This window comes from Manis javanica, chromosome 10 (assembly GCF_040802235.1).
Source record: "Manis javanica isolate MJ-LG chromosome 10, MJ_LKY, whole genome shotgun sequence".
NCBI lineage: Eukaryota > Metazoa > Chordata > Mammalia > Pholidota > Manidae > Manis > Manis javanica.
Window position 1 is genome coordinate 83,976,318 of NC_133165.1, and position 22,256 is coordinate 83,998,573.

The following is a 22,256-nucleotide window of genomic DNA, read 5'->3' on the forward strand; positions in this document are numbered from 1 at the left end:
GATCAAAGAGATTTTATGAAAATCAGACATCAGAGATTCAGTTCATTTAGGCTGCCTTTCTAAATCTTTCTTTGTGTTGCCACTAGATAAACTTACACTATCTACCATAACAAGGTTTTAAAAACTACCTGGTTTCTGTAAAATTTTACCATTGTGCTATTACTAGTGCCATCACACCTGAATCAGCACACTTGTGCTGCTTCTCTAGCCTGCGTGATTGCATTTTGACCAGGTTTGAACAGTCACCTAGAGAATTCCTGTTTGTTTTGAAGTCACTGTCCAGTTTTGCCCTCTAATGCTAACAACTTGTCCACGGGAGGAGGAGGATAGGCACAGACCAGGGCCCCTTCTGCAAGTGTTGAGTGTTGTAGTCTGTGAGCTCTGAAAGACAAGTCCTGTTTTATGGTACTGCCTTGAATCATTCTGACCCCTGTTCTTTCATAAATACAGATCACTATGTGAAAAGCATTAGAAATATTGGTCAGTATTAAGGTAAACTGAAAGTCAAAAAAAAATTCAGCGGTGATATATTTGAGGTTTACAAAATGAAAACGGGTTTAGTTTGGCTAAACATGGACTTGTTTATCATCTTGAAACTTAGGGGTAGTCAATTTATAATATTAAGCAGATTAGAGGAGCTCCTAGATGGTGGCTCCAGAATATCTTAAGGGATATTAAAGAATTTTAGGGGCAACTCCTAATCCTTTGAAGGAATACTGGAAGAATATCCTCTCACTGCATCCTCTTGGAAAAAATACCTCTTGGCATCACCACTGCCACTGGCTGACTCAGTATTGTATTTCTTAAGTTCTAAGAATTTTATGAATTGGTGACAAAAATGACATCAGGCAATATTAACTTAGGTTGTGCTTTGTGGAGCTGAGAAATGGGGAGATTGCTTTTACGCTTTCTCCAAGCTGTAACCTTTCTTCATCTTCTATTTATAGCAGAGCAATGATATCGCCCGGGGCTTTGAGAGAGGACTGGAACCAGAAAAGATCATTGGGGCGACAGATTCCTGTGGTGACTTAATGTTCCTAATGAAATGGTGAGAGAGATTGGGCCTCACTCTACAATTGTGTTTCTATGCCAGTGACTTGAAAATTTATGAAAGATAAGGAAGGGGAAGAATAAGTATTCGTCAACTAAGATTTTTGATTGTTAATGATCATTTACTGATGCCAACTGTCATATTAAGTGGGTATTATGGTTTGGAATAGATTTAAGACAAGCTCAAGTTTTGATATTAAGCCAAATTATATTAGCCCAAATACCTAAGGTAGCTTTTGAGCTAGGAAACATAGAACCATGACCTAACCATTTATTTACAGTTTTGAATCATTTACCATCAGACCATGAGCCTGTGGCTGAGGGATAGGAGTTGAATGAGGCTTTCTACCATCACTGAGGATCAAGACAACTGAAAAATGTCTAAAAGAGAAAAATAATCTCAACAAAAGCACTAAGAATAATACTGGCCAAAAGCACAAGTTATTTAATCCAGTAGAAAGGAATGGCTCTTACAGGAAAGTGTACTTACTTCCCTCAGTTTGGTTCCTTAAAGATTTACTAAGTTATGTTGTGGCCCTCACTGTCTATTTTGAAGTGTTCTGGGCTTGTGATTTAAGTTTGGTCTCTAAATAGAGGGTTCATGCTACAGTATCAACTAAAGAAGCTAATTACCTTAACAGTTGTATAATCAGAAAGTTTAGTATTTTAACTGATTGAGATTTTGCTTGTAAATTACCCAGATCCTATGTTTGAAGAATCACCATACTCTGTCAGAAGTAATGATCTGTATTGACTGCTTTTCCCACTCAGCCATCTGTGTTACTTGTGATTTACATTCACATATTAACCAGCTTTTTCCATCTCAGTTCAAATTTGAATATCTGCTCCAACCTGTGTGTTTCTCCCGCCCTCTCCCCCATAATATTTAACTGTATGGATTAAATATCTCAGTTTTCTAGAAAAGGAGGTAGTTGTGTTTGCTCACATCACTGTGGCATTTTAATTTAAAATACATTTTTTTCTTGGAATCCTTGTTAAGAAACTTGATAGATTTTTTTGTTATGTGTTGGTAGGAGAGCCTGTGTAACTCAGATGATTGAAATTTGCTCTTAATTCGTACATTTCATTTTAGTGTCTAGACTTTCTATTCCCCTTACTCTCCCTTTTAGAAGTGTTGTTGCTGATTTAAATTTCTGTTTTCTTATTGTTCCCATGGTTCTGACCACAAGGATAATGAGTGTTTAAAAGGCTACAGGCAGAAGGGTTAGGACCCTTTTCATTTAAGTGATCCAGAAACTGGATTGATCAATTTATGCTTAATCAGTAGGGCTGAATGTAGGTTTGATTGCGTGCTCATACACAGATATAAAAATTATGAGAGGAGAGTTCATATAATTTAATTTTCAGCCTTTTGATTAAGCCTGCTTTATTTTCCATTTAAATTTTGGCTGAAGACTTCTGTTTGTGATGTAGTAGTTAAATGATATTCACTAATAATTTGATTCAGTTACTTAATTTCTTCTTGAAAATACTGAGCTGTTAGGGTCCTTTTCATCTTGCTATCAAGATGAAGAAGAAATCACATCAGCTAAATGCACATGACATAAACCTATGTTTGGACAGACTTACTCTGACTTCGTCTCCCTCTAAGTCTGATATTCTTTCTCTCCAGGAAAGACACAGATGAAGCAGACCTGGTTCTTGCAAAAGAAGCTAATGTAAAATGTCCCCAGATTGTGATAGCATTTTATGAAGAGAGACTGACGTGGCATGCATATCCTGAGGATGCGGAAAACAAAGAGAAAGAAACAGCAAAGAGCTAAAGGAGGGAGTGGTCTCTGTCATTTCTCTTTGTACATAATACATTCACCTCCCTGCCTCCTCTCCCTTCTACTCACCCTCTTCTATCCTAAACACATCCATAAAAAATGTGCTTATCACTGTGTGCTCCACAGGAGAAGTGTTGGTATTGGTTCCCTTGTAACATAACTGATGGTCTCATTCATAAGTGTCTCTCTGTGAAGACCAGGCATTTACATACTGTGTGTAATTCCCACAATTTTTTCCTTTGCCCTGATCTTTCTGTTCTGTTTCTTTCTGTCGTCAAGATGAGTTTTAACTTTATAATCACCTTAGAGTTTCGATCTTTTCAGAGTTGGTTGCTTTTTAGATTGGGGGATTTTGTTACAGTGGTGATAAATTTTGGTTTCTTACTTTGGTTTTTTAGAACATGTTGATGACCAGCTAGCCTTTGTTTTGAGATGTTGGTAAGGAAAAGATGTTGCCCATCTTTTTAAAAAACCAATAGCAACTGCCTACCTGTTGGGGCTTTCCCAACCCTCATTCAGCTCTATCCAGGAGAATACAGGGTTCCTGGTGTGGTCTTCAGAGCCACCCTCTGTTATTCATCCTCACCCATCCTCCCAAAGTAGCTCCATCCTTTGGAGGACTTGAAATTTTACATTCAAATTTATCAGGGCAAATTTAGCCCTAGGGCTTTTGGCCTTGTTTCTTAGCAGTCCCTGGTTCTGCTTCTACAAGGTGGTGTAATCTGTCATAAAATTACAAGATTATTAACTGTGTAGATTTTTAGCTATTAGTACATGAGGATGATGGGGTAGGATACAGTTGTCATCACATATGGTATGTATGTATTATTTCCTTCCATGCCTCACATTTGGACTATATATTTACGTAGGTGTGAGTGACTGCCTGGTGCTTGCTTGTGCCAAGGTGCTAGGCACCCTCCAACTCTGCCAACTTTTGTGGCCTCCCAAAGCATTCCTGTTACCAAAGAGGCTTCAAACCTGACCCTCACTTCTCAGTGAACCTGAGTTTCCCCTCCATGCCATTATTTTCAGTGGGGAATTCTTGGAGCCATTGGCCACAATATCGATTTTAAATATTAATAGCATTTATAGTCATAAATTTCCTGCCTTTTTGACTGGATTTGCCACTAAGAGACCCCGAGGTATTAATGCTCTTCCCTATTTCCAGCCTCAAACTCGTAGTTGTATCTTACTTTTAAAAATGCATTTCTGTGGAAGACTATCACCTCAAGAGAGTGACAGGCCCTGGCATTAGTGTGTCAACACAACCATCTCTCCCTACTCAGCAAAATACTTCCCTTTGGCTGCCTCCCACTTTGCCTTTACACTGAGATAGTTTTTCCGATCATGTCCTTCTGCCTTTGTCCCCCAAGAAATGCCCTACAGAAATACCCTTTTTTTCTTGTAGTTGATGGGGTTTTGAGCATCTTTTTCCCAGCCCAGGGCTGAGGAAATAAGAATAAATGCTTGAAGTAGCCTTAACTCTGGGGTTCACTGGCCATTGAGGTGGTTCTTGTTGCTTTTGATTTTTAAAACATAGCTCTCTGGCCAGGGGCGTTGAACCATTTCTGGATTATTCAGAGTAATGAGAGTGGATGGATTGCTCTAGTCCACAGTTGAGCCAAATAATATGCAAATCATATACCCATTCATAGCATTTGTTAACATTGCTTCCCTGCTCAGCTGCTGATTGAATTCTGTGTGCTTGTATAAATTATGTCAGGATGTATACTATACACTTGAGGAGACAGCTGCTGCTGCAGGGATGTGACAGACTGGAACAATGAAGCTTTTGGTTTAAGGCATCCGGGAAAATCCTAAATGGTAATGCTATTGGGTGAAACTCATAACCCATACCTCAAGTGGGTAGGAGTTTTAGCTCCATCTTTGCTTCCTCTCTGAAGGAATTAAAGGCCTAGGTAAGTGCTAGGTAATTGAGAGTTGTTAGTACTTAATCTGATAGGTATCTAACAGAAAGAAAGGATGGTCAGAAAACAGATTTGTCATACAAGTAACTGAGGATGTCAATTAGGATAGATGACAATAGGACAGAAGTAGGCCAGAGCCCTGAGGAAGTGATTTGGGTCTCTCAGTTTGCAAATGGAGAAATAATAGCTTATCCGTGTAGCTGGTGTGTTATCTCGTAGGGACAGTGGGCATGGAAACTACAGTGACCATATTTTTTAAACCAAAATCTAACACGTGGGCAAAGACTACAACAAGTATTTCTTACTGAGATTGGTCCTGAGAAACTTGAGGCACATGGTTGCATTGGTTATAGGTAATACTTTAGATATCTGTTGATAGCTGATTTTCTTTTAATGAAATAACCACAGTATCAACTACTATTCATAGCTTACTCTTACTCATACCCCCTTAGTACCTTACTCTTTACTCCATTCATCTTTTTCTGTCCACAGTTTGTTGATCATAGTCTTGTACTGAGTGCTGCCAACACAACTTTTGTTCTGTCCTGCCTACTGACAGCTGCTCCTATAGAAATGTAGGTAGCCAGAAGCCAATACTGATTTCAGCCTTCAGCAGAATGGCAACCAGATGCCTGCCTGTGCCTCTGGCATTTGTTCTAAGTAGCTCTCCTGCCCCGTGGAGAAGTGCAACCTCAAACAGAACCTGTTTCTCCTCACAGAAGAATTTATATAGCATTGGGCCAAGCACTCCCTAAAACATCTAAGTCTCAAGTGCTCAGTATATTTTTCCTGTGTTTAGTCCTCTTCCAAAACATCTTTCTAATGCTAAGTTTTTTCTGGTAACAGCATTCAGGAATCGCCCTTTCCACAGAATGTAGGAGAACCTCGTCCAGCAGAGTCTGTCTATCAAGGTCAATGTAGCTGCATTTCTGAGCCCTGGGCTGGGCTGATGCCCTCGTGTTAAGATCATCTGTTAGGAAAGTCAGCCCTGAAGGAAGCACTCATTTTTAACCCAGAGAAAGTCGTGGCATTTTTCCTGCTACAATCCAGTTTTTGGGCAAGGGAACAAAACCTGTGTGCTTCTTAAGGCTCAGAAGTCTAGATGGTCCTTGGCTGTCCCCAGCCATATCGCGTACTACCTTTTGTTGATGGAAGGTTGGTCTTGTTCCCATAGTTTGGGCAGTCAGGTTGTTACTAACTCTTTCCATCCCTGTTCTATAACCACAGTGTTGTGGGCAATCCATTTTCCTTATATTCAGGCCAAGTCCTAGGGCCTTGGCAAAGATGCTTGGGATTTTAATATTGTGATTTTGTTGGATCTGTGTTTAGCCCAGCTTTCCTAAGGACAGTGAGGGATCAAGTAGGATCTGCATTTGAGCTGGGGAACAATTGTCTTTGCCCTGAGGGTTCAAATTTGAGAACTTAAAATACTACTTTGCAATGCCATGAGAACCCCAGGAAGGGTTATGGCATTAGATAAGGAAATGTAGAGTTTCTCTCAAATTAGGTCCAAGAAAAATTCATTTTGCACCTGTCACTCCCATCCTCTTTGTTTAGATTTTTAGAATAAATACGGTGTTGAGGTCTGTACCTTTGTGATCAGACCACCAAGCAAGCATACCTGTGGCAAGGCAGAGAGAGGAAAGGTTTAGATCCAGTGTGTTCCAGTTATGTTTTCATAAATATAGAGAGGTTATCAGCCTTACACCCAACAGCATGCTCAGAATTGGGTGCCCCTTCCCCCCACCCAATTAATAACAGTAGATTTGTATTGAGTAGTCCATATTCTAACCACATTAGTGTATGTCAACATTCATTTCATTCAACAAATATTTTTTGGCCCTGGGGATACAAAGTTCAAAACTATGCAGTTCCCTGACCTCAAAGAACTTTTCATACTGGTGTGGGATGAACTGAACGTTGTTGTGTGTAATAAAGGTTATAAATGGGCACACATTTCTGATTTTGTGGCAGAGACAGCTAGTTGTAGTTTGTAGCTCTAAAGTAGATGGATGACAGTTGGTTCATATGTGGAAAAGACTTAGGATCTTGAATGAGCTGAGCTAACTGGCCATAGTTAGACCACAATGACTAGGGCTTGTTTTATTCCAGAAAATAAAGATAACTATTATCTAAAAGGTTTGTTAGATAAGCTGCTGTTAGAACTGAGAGAAAACAGTAAGTGGGGATTGAGAGACTCTTTTTATGGTCCCTATTTTAGGCCCATTGCCAAAGGGTATAATTGTATAGTTTTAGTCCTTGCTTGTGTAAAGTATTAATTATATTGCAGGTCCAGTTATATGTTGTTACCTTGTTGAGGGTTCTGTAACATTTATTTCTCCTGGACATTTTATCACAGTTACTCACACCGTTTTCACTTTCTCATCCTGTTTGGAGGAATTAACATGAGGTTGGCTTTAAGCCTAAAATAGGGACATAATTTCCAATGACAGAATTGCTGAAAAAAAGGCTTGGGGCACATCTGTTAACACCTGGGCATCTACTCTGGGTGATGTAGTTACATTCAACATGGGAAGATGGTGATTTCTAAGCAGAGACCTGTGTCAGTTATGTGAAAACCTCTCCCAAAATACACACACCCTGGAGTTTGATTTTTAATCTAAGAAGGGTTGGGGTGAGGAGTAGGCCTGTTAAGGAACAGTCTGATCCTAAGAAATGTTTCAGTTCTGACAATGTGACCACAAGAAAAAGATACTTTTCTCTGCCTGGATAATTGGCGTTGCTTAGCTTTGAAAGTCAGAATTCCCAGGAATTAGAACAACGGTTCTGAATAACTAAAGTGGAGGTCCTTTGGATAGCTTCATGAAGACATTTACAGTTTTCTTTTTGCTTGTGCTGGATTTACTGAATTTTAAGCTACCTCATCTTGTCTTTTTAGAGTTACTTCAGCTTGTTATTGCCTCTCTAACATCAGGTTTGACCGGTGGTTTTCTAAGGTGGAATTTGTGCTGTTTACACGGGCACAGTGATGTCTTGCCTTTTCTTCTGATCCTTATTTCACCTAGCATCTCATGTTGCTCCTCTGTCAGAGAAGTTTTTAAAAATACTTTAAAATCTTTGTTCATGGAAAGAAAGTGACCCTCCCATGCTATTTGTCTTTGAGATCAGTAAGAGAAGGAGTTAAACGAAGGTGGCGGTGGGGGCGGACAGAACCTGCACTGGAGGCAGCCGACAAGGAAGAGCCATTAATTAAGACAATTTCAAAGTCAACTGATTGTGATCATTAATGTCACAATAGATCAAAACCTAATTATCACAGCCTAGGTAAGAGCCATCAGTATTAATCGGAAAATCTAATAGGAAACTATTATCAAGAAATTAGGCTAAATTGAATGCAGTGAACTTTTTATCTTGCTATTCTGGTTTGTGTGTGTGTGGGCATGTGTATGCGCAAAATGTCCCCTGGCATTGGCAGGTGTGACCCTCAAAGTTGATCCAGGGGCCAGTTCATCACACTTTTTGAGGAATTCTAAACAGACTGAACCTGAACTGTCATTGCCACTTTAATCAGTCTTGAAACTATCATCACCTGGACTTGTCCAGTGTGATAAGCAATCAATGAAAAAAGGTTTATATTTAGGTCTTGGAATGGTTAGTCTCCTGGAACTAAAGTATATCTGGTGAGCATTAAACTTGATAAATCACTTTTTGAGCTTCTGATGTATATAGAGTCCTGCTCTGGCTACTGTGAGGGGGTAATGGAAGAAAGGAGGGGTTTCTGCCTGGTGGTTCTTTGAGAAGCCTAAGAAGGTAGAGCTTAATTGGGTCACTGCACTCTATAGGCTTGTCGGTGTTTTACAGTTTCCGGTAGCTTTAGTATCTGATTTGAAACAAGGGCTGGCTGTGGACTTATTTTTTCCCCCTAATTTTAGGATAAAGGTCATCATTTTACCAAAATCCAGTTGTAAATTCAAAGGAGGGGGAAAAGTATTTTTTCTTCTGCCTTTTCTTTTGTTAAATAGTTACGCCTCTGGCATGAGGAAAGAATATTACAGTCTTATGACAAGTTATAGGGAATACTTCATACCCTCTTCCTGAATGGAAAAGTAGGGGTTACTGTTTATATCCTTAATCTTGAGCTGATTTTGAGAATGATGTAACTCCTGAAGTTGAGCTGAGCCAGGAAGATTGGAGAGATCACCCTCTGAGTGTTGTGGGGAGAGAGAAGTAGTGGCAGGGAGGGTGTTTGGTGGGTGGTACGATTCTTAGATTCCTCGCTTAGCCTGTGGAGTGCTCGCCTTCCCCCACCACCTTGCAGCTTAGAGCACTGCCAAGACCACCACCCACTGGGGAAATGGTTCTTCTCAATGTGGTCTTGTTTCTGGATTTTAGGAATGTGAGTTACTCAGTAAAGAACTTTGGGAAATTAGTGTGATGTAGTTAGTCCTTCATCTGTTAGGATAAAGTGATGATTCTTTACAAAAGAAACAAAAGAATATTATGCCTTTAATGTTTAAAATGAAATTTTCTGTTCAAAACATGCATTGACACAAGACTTTCAGAAAGAGTGTTTCTCTAATGTTCCTCATGTTATGGTAGATAAATAATAGGCCCTCAGGTAATGCTTGTGGGTTGATTGAATTTGTCTGGTTTACAGAGTGAGTTGTACGTACTGACTTCATTTTGTTCCCAAGTGCACTCTTAAGTTTAAATGCTCGAGGGAGTGGAAGAAGAATTGAGTGGATGCTGACTCTATATGCCAACCTCCTCAACTGATTCCATAATGGCTGACCTTGGGCAAGTCACTCCTTTCAATGCCTCAGTTCCCCATCTGTCAAATGGGGGTAATAATACTGACCTACCTCACGGGGTGTTGTGAGGCATTGTAAATCAAACTTGTAGAATACTTTAGAGTCCTCAGTGGAGGACACCTTGAGCCGAAGGTGAGGCCTGACATAGGCCTTAGTCCTCACTGAGCTGTCCTGAGGTTGGCACTACTTAGTGATCTCGGCAAGTTCTGCCCCCCACCCCTCATCAAAGCTGCTAGTTCAGATGTTGACAGTGTTTTTGTGAATGTTGGAGTCTTATTAGTCCAGACTTAACTTTGGATGTTCTGGAGGAAGGCACTTGGTGTTTTCTGTGTTGCATCCACAAACAGAGGTGGTTTTAAACCCAAGAGCATTGGATTAGGGAACTACGAAGCCAGAATGCTACTATTTGTTTCTCTCTTGCAGGTTGGTAGTTGAGGTCCCATTTCCCATGTGACTTGGGCCATCACAGGAGCAAAGCAAACACAGTGGGTTTACTTTATATTGTTGCTTATCATTCTGCTAACTAATCCAGGACAGCCGAGTCTCTGCAGCCCTTGCCTCCCCATGGGAACCAGCTGGTTCAATAAATGTATCTGCTTCCTCTGCCCATCACCAGAGAAGAGCCACATTAGAAAAAAAATTTCTAGGAATATGTTTAACACTCAAAATTGGGCATTGATGCTCCTTAAAGCTTCATCTAATTCACTGCATTCAGTGTCTGTCATTTCTTTCTTAGTGTCCACAGCCTGAACCTGACTTTGACCTTTTTTCCCTCCAGTTTGGGAGAACTTCGGACACGTATTTGCCCAGGTGTGGGCTCAAGAGCCTTACTCTTCATCTCAGTTTAGGGACTCAGCCAGCTCCTCTTCCCAATAAGGCTCTTTCTCCTTTCCCTCTCCTTGGCCCTAAATGTGTAACCCATGAGAAAGCACAAGTCCCTGGCCCCTTACCGCAGTCACATTCTGGTTCTCTCTTCTGTGGACTCTGCTCTGTTCACCCAGCGCTGGCAGTGCCAGGTGGGTCTGGAGTTGGGGAGGATGGAGAGTGCACGTATGCTGACAAGCTGCCAAATAGCCAGGAGTTCATTCACCCATGGCCCACTGGCCTGACCTCCCTTCCCCAGGATGGGATCTAAGAGACTCAAGAGGCTGGGTTTCTTTCAGCTCTCTACCATCCTGAGTAGCAAGCAAATTACACTTTGTTGCCAGATTTCTGATTGGAAAAAGTAGGAAATTGAACTCTCTATGGACCTTGGTTTGTGGGGGAGTTTTGGTTGTGTTTCTTGGTTTTAGTTAAGCCAAACATGTCTGCTTTTTTTTTATTGTTTTAGGGTAAGTGGTATATATATATGTTCACCTTTTAAATGTAAATGTTTAAAAGTAGGCAATTTGTGTGTTTCTACAACTGACATCTGTTGCAGACCTCATTCTCTCCTCTTCCACCCTCCTGTTTTCCCTCTTTTCATACTCTTGTATTGGTTCTAATAAATGGTTGCTTTTCAAATATGGATCCTGAGTGATGGTTTGAAGATCTGGGTCTTAACACTCCTTCCTTAATGTGGGCCCTGGAATGTCAGCCAGCAGTCAGTCATGCATTTCTGGAAGAGGATCTGAGAACCGGCTTTTTTTGAAGGATCATTGGTCTCTGGCTTTCTGCAAATAGCCACAGGGTGGCGCAAGCCCGAGGGAATAAACATGTACCCTGTTCCCTACTCTATTCTCAGCCTGTTCAGAGTGTATGCCATCCTGGTCTCTGCACTGTCTCTGCCTCTGATAGCCCAGAGAATAAACATTAGTCTTCAGGAACCCAGGGATCCCTAGAAGAGTCAACTCCTGGTTATTAGAATTTGTGGAAAACCACTCTGACTCTAAATCAGGTTGGAAAATCCAAATATGTGTGTTTGTAAATAAAACTATTGTTCTGATGCGCTTCACAAATACCAAAGAAACTGTCTTCTCTGAGGAGCTAATAATTGTGGGTCAGAAACATGGTGAGGGGGATTGGACGGGGAAATTCTATGTTGGTAAGAAGGAAGAAAGTATATAGATAATCAAGAATTTATTGGGCAATATAAAGCTGTTCTGAGTCTAATGGAGACTGGCCGAAGCTCACAGAGAAGTGAAAATGGAGGAAGCCCAGAACCCAGACATCCTCCCACTGAGATGTGACTCCTCCAAAGGCTGAGCCTTCTTGTTTCCGCCATCTCTTATCTGCAATTCTTCACTCTTGTTTTCCTTCTTGCAGCTGAGTTATAGGGTCTCCCCAGTCTAAATCTCGTAAAGTCTTATGAAGACATCTGTAGGTTGGCTGGTTTAATGGTCCATGACCCCATAAACATGGGACAGGAGAGCCATTTGGTCCACTTCAGAGCCAGGCCCTTCTGGACATTATTTATTTCCCACCTCTGAAGCCTGGGACTGCCGCCCCTTTCCTTTCGATCTCTTTCTAGTTCTCAGTAGTACTGTGCTCGTCTCTGCCAAGGGCCCATTGCAAAGCATGACTCCAGGGTTTTGACACCAGCACTCCCAGTCCTGAACAACTGTCTTTGCTTTTTTTGCCATCCTGTGTGTTGGGATATGCCTGCATGGCACTCATTCAGATGGGTTCACCATCGCTCATAACTCCTCCAGGAATCTTGCCTCAGTGTGCTGGTGAAGTTCAGAGCCAGGCAGTTCTGTCTCCTTTTGTCCCCACTGGAGGGCTGCAGAGCTAGTGAAATCAGTGCGGCAACTACAGTCTGGAGGAAATGGAGGATCACTGTGTGGGAGTCTGCTTAGTTCCTCACTGAGTGCACAGCTCTTAAGTTGCCATTAGAGTAAGCAGCCCCCAGGCAGCCTCCACCTTTGGAAGGAGGTGTGAGCTGAGGGTGAGAGCCTCGTGTTGAGGCCGCTCACATGAGCATGTGCAGAGGAAAACCCATTACAGCCTGTGACATGCCAAGCTGGTACGCAAGCCTTGAATGTGACCTGTGGGGTGGGGGTGGGGAATGAGAGGCCAAACCAGGCAAAAGCTGAGGCCAGCTGGTGGGTGTGAGCACACCATACCAGTAATGGGGCTCTGTTACTGCAGCAGAGATTGGGAAGATCAGGGTAAGAACTCTTGTGTACTCACCTGCTGAAGTTGTAGACAAGCAGAAGGCACATGAGGGGAAGGGTCTGCTTCTAACCCCTGAGCTCCTTGGCCTTTGTCTCTTCCCTGCTCTGCTCTCCTGCTTCCCCCACCGGCTCTGCAGCTGTAACATCTTGCTTTCCAGGTGCCGGCTCCCTCCTCTCTCAGCTTCTGTCTTTATTTGTGCGTCTGTGTTTTTTATGGTTTCTCCCCTTTGTCTACTATATCGTGTGTTTTTCTCTTTGTCTTTTTTCTTTTCATTTCTGGTCTCTCCACTCAACATTTTCTCTACCTCCTGTAAATTCCATAAGCAGCCTCAATTTGGACATTTAATTTCAACCCCATCAAATTATTATCTTCTTGCAACAATCTGGGACTCTTAATGAGCTCTTTCTACCCCATACCTCTGGAAACAGGTGCATCTCTTTCTGTGTATAATGGGAAGCCCCTCCCAGATGGGGAGAGGCAGTGCCGGCTCGAAGGCCTCATACCTCTTCTCAGCAAAGCCTTGTATGATCATTTGGTTATGAGCCAGAGCGAGGCTGAGAATTGAGCTGGCTGATAAATAGGGGCTGCCGAGATGAAAAGGTTTGGGGTTATTGTACCCCTTCTTTTTTTTCCCTCCCTGCTGCTGCTGTCTTTTGGGGGAGGAAGCTGGTGGGGAGCTAAGGAATTGGGCACAGCTGTTGCCGCTGATGAAATTCTACTCCATCTGTAGCAAGGGTGGAGGTGGGGGCAGGTGAGCTCTGCAGCAAGCGGGAGGAGGCAGGTGAACTGAAGCCCTGCCTGTGCTGTGTGGGCACGAGTGGGCCATTCCCTCCTGCTACTTGGAATACCCAATACCGAGGAGCACCTCTTCAAGTGGCCTGTCCCCTCAATCCGCCACCCCCACTACAACCCTCCACTACTGTATGTTTTGGCTCTTCCTGGCAGGAACCAGGAGAATCCAGCTCCCAGATACCTAGGCCTGACTGCACTCCTTTGCTGTCTTTCACACAACCCTTTTCTCTACTTCTTGCCCCACCATTCCCGACCTGGGGGGCAAGGGAGATGGAGCTGCCTGCTCCTTGAAGGTGCTGAGAGGGTGTGGGCACTTCTCTCCTGCTTTTGACACCAGGACACAGAGGATGCTCCCTCTTTCCAGGTTTTCTCTGCCTTGCCTCTCCCTGACTCATGTTCCTTGTTCTTTCCCAGTTTCTGGTTTTCTCTTAATCATATGCTGCTCAGTTCCTCTTTCCCTTTTTTTCTCCCTGTTTTTTATTTCTATGTTTCTAGGAGTAGAAAGCAAAGAAGAGGGTTTGAGGAAAGAGGTTGAGAGGGAAATAAAAATGCAGATTTTTCTCTTCCTCTTTGGAGGTTGTGTGGAAGGGGGATACTGTTCATCTCTCTCGTCTTGGGGATAGGAACATCTGTCCATCTCCTCAGCCCTTCTGATTCTCTCAGCAATGATGTCCAAAGCAGGGATTGTTAACCTTTGAAAAACAGTTTCTATTTTTATTGGGTTCTTTGTGATCTTACATGTGAGAGAGACCCTTGCCATCCCCACAAAAACAAAGTCAGTTCTCTGTGGTATTTTTCTATTGACATTTTTAAGATAATCACTTATGAGAATTTCATAACCCTTATAACCCTTGAGATGATTGGAGTCTGGGTATAAGACTGTCCAGTGGACCAACTGGATCTGTTAGGGAGGAAGAAATTCCCTTTACCCTACGAGGTCCTTCTAGCTGGTTTAAGAAGCAAATTGACACAAGACATATTAACAGGAGAGAAAAAATGAAGTTTAATTATGTACATATGGAGAATCCATCAAAATGAGATTCTACAGACAGTCGGGAAAAATGAGGTATATATGTCATCCTCAACTAAGGAGAGGTGGGTAAGGTTCAGGACTTCTAAGGAAAAGGGAAGCAGCAATTCACGGGAATAGGAAAGAATAACTTTGGTAAATAAATGTTTGCTGGGCCACAGAGAAACAATGGGGCATAGGAATTTAACAGACTTTGCTAAGGTGGCACATATTGGGGGTGTTCTACCCTTCACCCCTATGTAGTTCCTTATTTCTGTCTGAAATTTGTAGTACCTTTCAACATAGGGATAAAACTTTTCTTCTTTGGGGTCTCCTGTTGCCCCATTGTCAGTTTCAGGGATCATAGCGCCGGGAGGAACCTTCCCTGACTCCTGCCCCATCGCTTATAGGCAGGACCAGCCTGCCTGTAGCCAGTGAGGAACAGTGACTGGATCTCTCCTCCCCACCCTTTAATTGTCCCGATGATTCTTTCACTCAAAACAGAGAAAAGGGCTTCTAGTTTAAATTAAGGAGCTGGGTCAGAAATGGCTGGGACGAATTTGCAAGCTTGGTTGGAGGAGGTGGGAGAGGGAGAAGGGGCACAAGGTTGTCCCTGTGCTGAACAGGGAGACTGGAATGAAATGAGGAAGGATGGGAGATGAGAAGCTTGAAAAAATGGATGGTGTGCAGGGGACCTGTGTGCACGCCAGACACGAGGCCAGAGTGGGGAAGCTCACAGAGGGGCTGCAAGGCCTCCAAGGCTGCATCTGCCTCCAGGCAGAATGTCTTCTTCACCCAGACACACATGGCTGGAACTTCACTTCTGAAGAGCTTTGGGCCATGAATCAATTTAGCGTCTACCCTCATGTGTTCTGAGTTAGAGCAGTCTTTGCTCTGTACTGGATGACTGCCCTGAAAATCTAAAAAATATTTTTGATTACTTCAGGAGGCCCTTCTGCATCCTGAATGACTTCAGTTTCCATCCTGGTGTGGGGAGGGCCTGGAATCCTGATGTTTTCTTCCCTGGTGGTCCCAGGAAGTGTATGAGTGGAGTGTGTGTGGGAGGGTGGGTTTGGGGGTTCACAGTACTGGTGTATCACTGGCTGCAGATGGGATACCCTAATGCACATTTAGAGATCTCTCAGAACTGAATAGCTGTACTGTTTCCAAAGAAGAATGGGCCACAAGGCTCCCCCTTCCTCCCAACAAAATGGCAGGTCTGTGTGTGTATGAGAGTTGGAAGGATGTGTTAATTTGAATGTAACTCCCTGAATATATGTTTGTGCTCATTTGAATATATTACATTCCACTGAGTCCAAGCTGAGTCTCTTTAATAGAGGGGAAGCAATGGTCTAGATAATTCAAGACAGCAGATAATCCCCAAATCATTTATAAATATGATTGAAAGGTGCTTTGGACTGAGCTCGGGCCAGTCTCTGGAAGATGCCTTGTGGACTTCTCTGGGCCAAGAGGAAGAAGTCATTAATGGCGGCAAACAAAAGCTGCCTTTTTGACAGGTAGAAAGACAGGGAGGCAGAGAGGGCCTCTGGGGCAGCATATTACTGGAAGGCTAGCAAGCATTTGGGAAGGCCAAGGGCATAGAGAGTGGCAGGATAAAATGTGGATTGCAAGAGGTCAGGAAGCCATATAAACTCACAACTGACCTCCAGAATTAACCAAACCACTTTCTCAGAACAACCTGGGTACTAGGAAAAAGTTATTGGGTGAGAATTCAAGTCAGTCTTTGTCATTCACAGGCTGTGTGATATTAGGTAAGTTAATCTCTCCCTCTAGTATCAGTTTCCTGAGGGAGTACAACTCAAATGTTGAATAGTGATTTCATTTTTCACAAAATATTTTCTTTTATTATTATCATAATGAACACTGATACAAAGAAACGTTGGAAAAGCATAATCCTCTCATGTTAATACATACGTTTGTGTGCTGGACCAAATTTTATCCAAATAAGACAAATTCCTGTTTTTACATCATGTACCTTTTGGTAGTTTTTCAATTAACATAATAAAATATAGTTCCACAGCACTATATATTCTTAACAGTTATTGTTTATACTCATTATGAATGTACTATGTTTGGATTCTATCAGGATCTGGGGTGTGGAAGGCCCCCTCCCCCCATTCTGGCTGCTGCCTCACCTCAGCATCCTCCCTTTGAAATAGTGGTGGTTCCAGGGTTCCATGCTTAGCTCACGTTCTCATCCCACACTTCCTTCTCCTGAGAGAGCCCATCTGTTCTTGTAATTTCAACCACTACTAAGGTAAGGCTCACAATCCCCAAATCTGTATCTCTGTGTCGAGGGAGCACAAAGTCACAGGAAAAGGCTGGAGGCATGGGGTGGGGGGGCAGGAGAGCTGCCTGCGACGGGCTGGTAAGGACAGGGGAGGCAGGTAGCGACCAGGACTCAGTTTTCACAATGACCCACAGGGTCACACTTGCAGCCAGCAGGCTATTAGGCAGCCTGAGGTGATTTGGGGGTTTGTGCTGCCCCCTGGTAGCCACTGACGGAACAGCCGTGAGGACCATCAGGCAGCGAGTAGGCATGCCCTCCACCCTATGGAATGAATGTCTTGCTGTCCCTCACGTTCTTGCAGAATTGATACTGGTGAAATTTGAGGCCTCGGAAACCTCACTCCCTTAGGCTTCTTGACTTGACTTAGATTGTTAGTGGACACTCTTTCCTTCCTAGGTGAACGGGGCAAGGTGGAGTCTCGTCCTCTGCCTTGAATCTCAAGGAATCTTAACACTTTTTGACATGCGGTAAGCATTTTATGGACCATTTTGCGTAATCATATGAAATCCCTATTAAGTGGTCAGTACTGTTCGCATTATCCCCAGTTGGGGAACAATCCCAGAGAGAGGAAGTTACTTTTCCAAGGTTATCAGCACTGGAGTTTGACCCCGGGTCTCTTCGACTCTGAGTCTGTTGTTCGCTGCACCAGCTCTCCACTCTCAGTCCTCCGGTTTCTCACCCCTCACTATCTCGGGGGTGCTTGTACCACAAAGAAACTGGGTGGGGGACTCTTCTGCAGGCTCGAAGATGTCATGTAAAAGATGCTTGGGACCAGCAGAGTACTGAATGTCTCTTTATGTGTGTCCCTGTGCTAAACGGGGAGACGAATGAAATGAGGAAGGATGGGTACCTCGGAATGAATCATTCATTTTCTCATTCAGAATATCGAGCATTTCCTGGACGTCAGGCTCTGTGCTCGGAAACTGGGGAATAGCAATAAACACACATAGTCCTGTGTTAACTGAAGGAGCTGCACAATCTGGTGGGTGCCATCAAATTTTTATACAGTGGATGTCATTACATATTGCCAGAGGTGAGAAAAATCAGGGAGATCTCCCCAGAGGACACCGATAAAGATGTGTTTGTGAGGGAGGGGCAGACTAGGTGGAAACAAGGCACAGGTAAAGGCCAGGCAGAAGGAGACAGTTCACCGAGAATTGAACGAATCTCCTGCAGTTTTGTTTAACTGAAGCACAGGCTATTGTGTGCCCGGGTCTGGCTATACAGCAGGAGATAGGGCTGCAGATAGAGGGATATAGGCAGAATGGGGGGAATTTTCTTCGGTAAGAGTGAACAACATGAGCTACATTCTGAAAGCCTAGGGAGAGCAACGGGTTTTAGGCTGTTGACCGTGTTGTATTTTAGCAAGGCATTCCCTGAGGCAGGGCTACCAATAGAAGGCTACGCACCAGTCCTGGCAGGAAAATTCGAACAGAAGCCCCAGGCCCGAGGAGTCAAGGAAAGGTGAATACATTCTGGAGACACTGCCCCTGTTGAGTTCGAGAGACGGAGGACGGCCAACTGTGGTTTCAGTCTGTGCGAAGCAGACAGATGCCCAGAAGATGGCGCGAGCGAGGGCAGGCGGTCGGGTCGGGCCCGGGCCCGGCTGCGCGGGCGGCTGCTCAGGCAGGCGGGAGTACACGCCGGCACCTGGGGCGGGAGAGGCTCGCGGAGAGGGAGCCCGCCCGCCGCGGAGTCTCCTCGCCCGCAGCCGCCCGCAGCCGCTAGCCACGAATTTATGGCCCGAAGCAGGATGCAGCTGTGCGCAGCTGGGTATGCAAATGTACTCAAATTTCGCTGCCCCGGCCCGGTTGCTAGCAGCGCCGACGGGTAGGAGAAGCAGCACAGCATTGTTAGTGCTCTTCCGCTCTCCAGAGGAGTTTACACAGGGGGAAGGGGTGCTTTTACCTTGCCAGGACAGTCCCGCCTCAGGACCGAGACAGTCTATCTTGCGAACGTGGGTCCTCTTCCTGTCTCCAATGACCTGTGCACCTCCCAACCCGCCTAAGGTGTGGGCTGAGGGACCTCCCCTGGCACAGACCTTCCTGAGACCGGGGTGGGTGAGAGCTGCCTTCCTCTTAAGGAGCGGGAAGGAGCCTCAGAGCAGGGGCTGACAATCCACCCGCCCGTGGCCCAGAGAAGTGTCCCCACTCACCACCGGGGAAGGGGTGGGTCGGCAGCTCAGTCTTCTTTTATCCTTTTGCTTTCTGTCCTGCTGCCCCTCCACTTCTAGAGTTCCTCCAGACGTCTAACCACAGTCATACTTGCTGCTGTTTTACTTGTCCTTGTGGTTTGGCAAAAAGGTCCTATTCCCGAAGTCCCAGTTGTTGGGTTCTGAGGGTGTGGGAATGGGGTAGTGGATTGCTGGACACAGCTAGCCACCAAGGGTCCCCAGGGAACAAGTCTTTACCCCAGGCAAGACCTAGAAGGGAGTCTGGGCTGGTGACTCATTTCCAGCTCTGGCCCCCGTGCCTTGCCGGCGTTTCTCACAATAGCCACAAGGGGTCTTCCTTGCGCTAAGAATGGGAAATCTCAAGCCAGGCTCTAGAGCTGGGAGGCAGAGACGCGTGGCGCAGTGTCCTCACTGCGGTCGCCAAGCCCCCAGACCCGCAGGCATCCACCGCCACCGCCCTACCCCAGTGGCTTCACCAAGACGCGGATGACCTTCAGTTCTCTTACCCCGCGCTGCGGACTGGAGATCCGCACTTCTGGGTCTCCCGTTCCTTCCTCTAAGCCTAGGGAGGAGCCAGAGGGCCTAGGAGTCGAGGGAGGAACTCAGGTCAGACACATAGTAGGCGCCCGATAAACGTTTATGAGATGAATGAGTGTCATGTGTAGAAGCTGGGGGAGGGAAGAGATGCCCTAGATGTGGTGGAGCAAGACCCTCACAAAACAGGAGGGCGCCACAGAGGCTGTACAGCTCCCTCCCAGGGAAACAAGCCATCTTTGGGCCCAGGTCTGTGGGACTTGGATATTGGTACAGCTGGGGAGGTCCTGTAATAAGGGGAATTGGAAGGGATTGGGTAGCCAAGAAGAAAACAACACTGGACTGCTTTGATGAAGAAAGACAGGAGAAAGGAAAACGATCGCGACCCCTAAAGGGCCGTCAGGATGGGGAAATAGCAAATGGCATAGGGGCTGAAGGTTTGGATTGTTTAGCTAAGAGAAGTAAAGTTAAAGCACCCACTTTCTCCCGTGAGGACAGAACTTGTTGGTTTAGCTGCAGCTGCAGCAGGAGAAGTGGTGGTCAGATACTAGGAAGGACTTCCCTGTTGGAGTCAGACCTGGTGGGGATGGTGTACAGGGATGGCGACGTCGTTCCTACGGGCTGGAGGTGAACTACCTGAAACCCCCTTACCTGGGAAACTTGTCGGGGATAGTGGGGGGAGGAGAGAGAATATAGTTAAGGGGTAGACACAGTTGGTAGAAGCCTAGATAGAGGCAGCCGCCCTTCCCCCACGGAAGCGGCTGCGGAGCCCCAGGAGTGGGAGGTGTAAGGACCAGGTGCTGTCTCTCTGACCGCCTACCTGGACAGACACCTGGGCCATGAGACCCACCCTGTAAGGGGGGAAGAAACAAGCCCATCCAGATCGGGCGAACTGTGTCTGGATACGCCCGAGCCTGGGCCTGACTGGCGTTACAGGCCTAGAAGACCCGCACGTGGGCTCCCGAGGTGTAAGGGGATGATGACGTCGTTCCTAGGGCCTGGAGGTGAATTACCTGAAACCCTCTTACCTGGGAAACTCGTCAGGGCTGCTGGCGGCAGAAGAGAATGTAGTTAAGGGTTGGACACAGCTGGCCCGCTCGCCCCCCACTTCAGTGCTCTCGGGGCACTTCCTGAAATGTCTTCTCTGTACCCCCAGGAAAGGGCTCCTTCGGGAAGCTTGCCCTGCTTGCCTCGGCCGGGCTGGATCCTGTCGCTCCTCTAATTTGTTTCCTGTGTGACCTTTAATCTGTGAACAAGGACTACACCTTAATTAGCACACAGTAGGGACACCAAATAACAGCCTGAGTATGGAGGCTTGGTTTTTAAAGTCTTGCATTTAAAATCCGTGTGACCTGGGTTTGAAGCCTCCATTTCCCCATCTGTGAAATGGCAGTGTGCTCCTGTCTTGTTATTTCCCAGGCGGTCGAAAGGAGGACTACGTGAGGTAATGGAAATGAAAGCATTTTGTTCTTATGCAAATTGAGAGCCATGGGGAGTTCAAGCCCCACGGATACCTACTTGCAAAGGCACAGGTATAGCCACATTCAGACGCGCACATTGAGGCTGTTGGAGATCCTGGTCCCTGGAACGCTCAAGCAAAAGCTTGAGAGCCAACTGTCAGAGATGTTAGGAGGGGGAACCCAATAATGCGACGGGTGGTCTCCACAACTGACTGTCTCATAACTAGGATCCGATTCTCCAGAGTTCCTGCGGGGAAATCCAGGATGGGAAACCCAACTTTAGGAGCCGCGAGTCGGGGGTTCTCAGCCCGACCCCCAGCAGAGGGCGCCCAGGCCCGCGCGGCCACCTCTCCACCACCCTCTCCGGGTCTGGCCGGCCTCCTGCGCGCCCTCTGCTGGCCACAGTGGGCACCGCCGCGTGCCCACCTCCCTCTGGCCACCACACGGGCAGAAAACTGCCCATCTCTGTTCTCCGGCCACACCTGCCTGGTGAAGCAGGAGGGAACCCAGACGTCCGACCCTCCGGCAGTCCTGTCTCTAACTCCTCCTATCCCTCTTGTCTGTGCAGCAGGGTCCAGCTCCTCTCCACACCTCGGAAGTATGGATGGATCAGAGCCCCAGGTTTCCTGCAGGATCTCTACAAGAAAAGGTCCAGATTCCTGCTCAGGCCACTTCCATCCTTTAGGGTCTGGCCTCCTGTTTCATCAGGTTGCCTCCTTGCCTCCCTAACAAATCTCCAAACTGTTTTTCCACGTCTGTGCACATACTTTTCCATCTTCACTCAGCAAATTCCTACTCATTCCTTAGGGCCCAGTTCAAATGTCCCTTCTCTGAGACATTTTTTCTCTGACCTCCCTCTCCCCCAAGGCAAGATACTTCTGTTCTCTCATGGACTTTATACACAACTTTTTAATGGCATGTATCCTGGGGCATCATCTATTTACAGGTTTGTTTTCCCCTTACAAGTACTTGAGCTCCTTTAGTGCAAGATCTGGTTCTTATTTGTGCACACACTGGTGGTTCAATTAAGGTCCGCTCAGTGAATGACCGACTGGTGCCTCAGACCCAGACGTGGAGAATTGGCATCTCCTTTCTGCCCCTGGGCCTGGAACATGGCAGATACCCCTACCTGTTTAAAGATTGACTGGATAAGCCAGTCTCTCCCTTCCTCGCTACTGAGGTGGGCTTCCTCCCTTCACAAGACCAGGAGATCAGCTGGCCCTTCTTTCTCCCTGTTACCTGCTCTCCTCCCTATGGGCAAGAGGTTGCTCCTGACCCTCTGAGGTCGGGAGAGTCAAAATAAGTCCTATGCAGAGCTTTATTTCTCAAGAGCTCAGCTAT

The 22,256-nt window shown here is 45.5% G+C and overlaps 1 protein-coding gene and 1 long non-coding RNA gene across 7 annotated transcripts in view; one reads left to right on the forward strand and one right to left on the reverse strand.

The window, feature by feature from the left end:
* Window positions 1-11,047, forward strand: part of CBX5 (chromobox 5) — a 33,317-nt gene extending 22,270 nt beyond the window's left edge. For all 5 annotated transcript variants that reach the window (XM_017678595.3, XM_017678596.3, XM_017678599.3 and 2 more), the window contains 2 exons: window positions 948-1,048; window positions 2,684-11,047. In XM_017678595.3, the coding sequence (XP_017534084.2) occupies window positions 948-1,048; window positions 2,684-2,834 (252 nt within the window). In that variant the 3' untranslated portion in view covers window positions 2,835-11,047. The remainder of the gene's footprint in view (window positions 1-947; window positions 1,049-2,683) is intronic.
* A 4,513-nt stretch (window positions 11,048-15,560) lies between these two features.
* On the reverse strand, window positions 15,561-20,677 carry LOC118970323 (uncharacterized). 2 transcript variants are annotated; one of them, XR_005058254.2, is made up of 4 exons: window positions 20,484-20,677; window positions 19,428-19,503; window positions 18,904-19,082; window positions 15,561-18,238 (listed from the first exon to the last, which is right to left on the reverse strand). It is a non-coding gene; the product is annotated as an uncharacterized lncRNA (long non-coding RNA). The 2 variants fall into 2 exon arrangements; XR_005058253.2 differs by having other exon boundaries at window positions 15,561-19,082.
* Window positions 20,678-22,256: the final 1,579 nt, after the last annotated feature.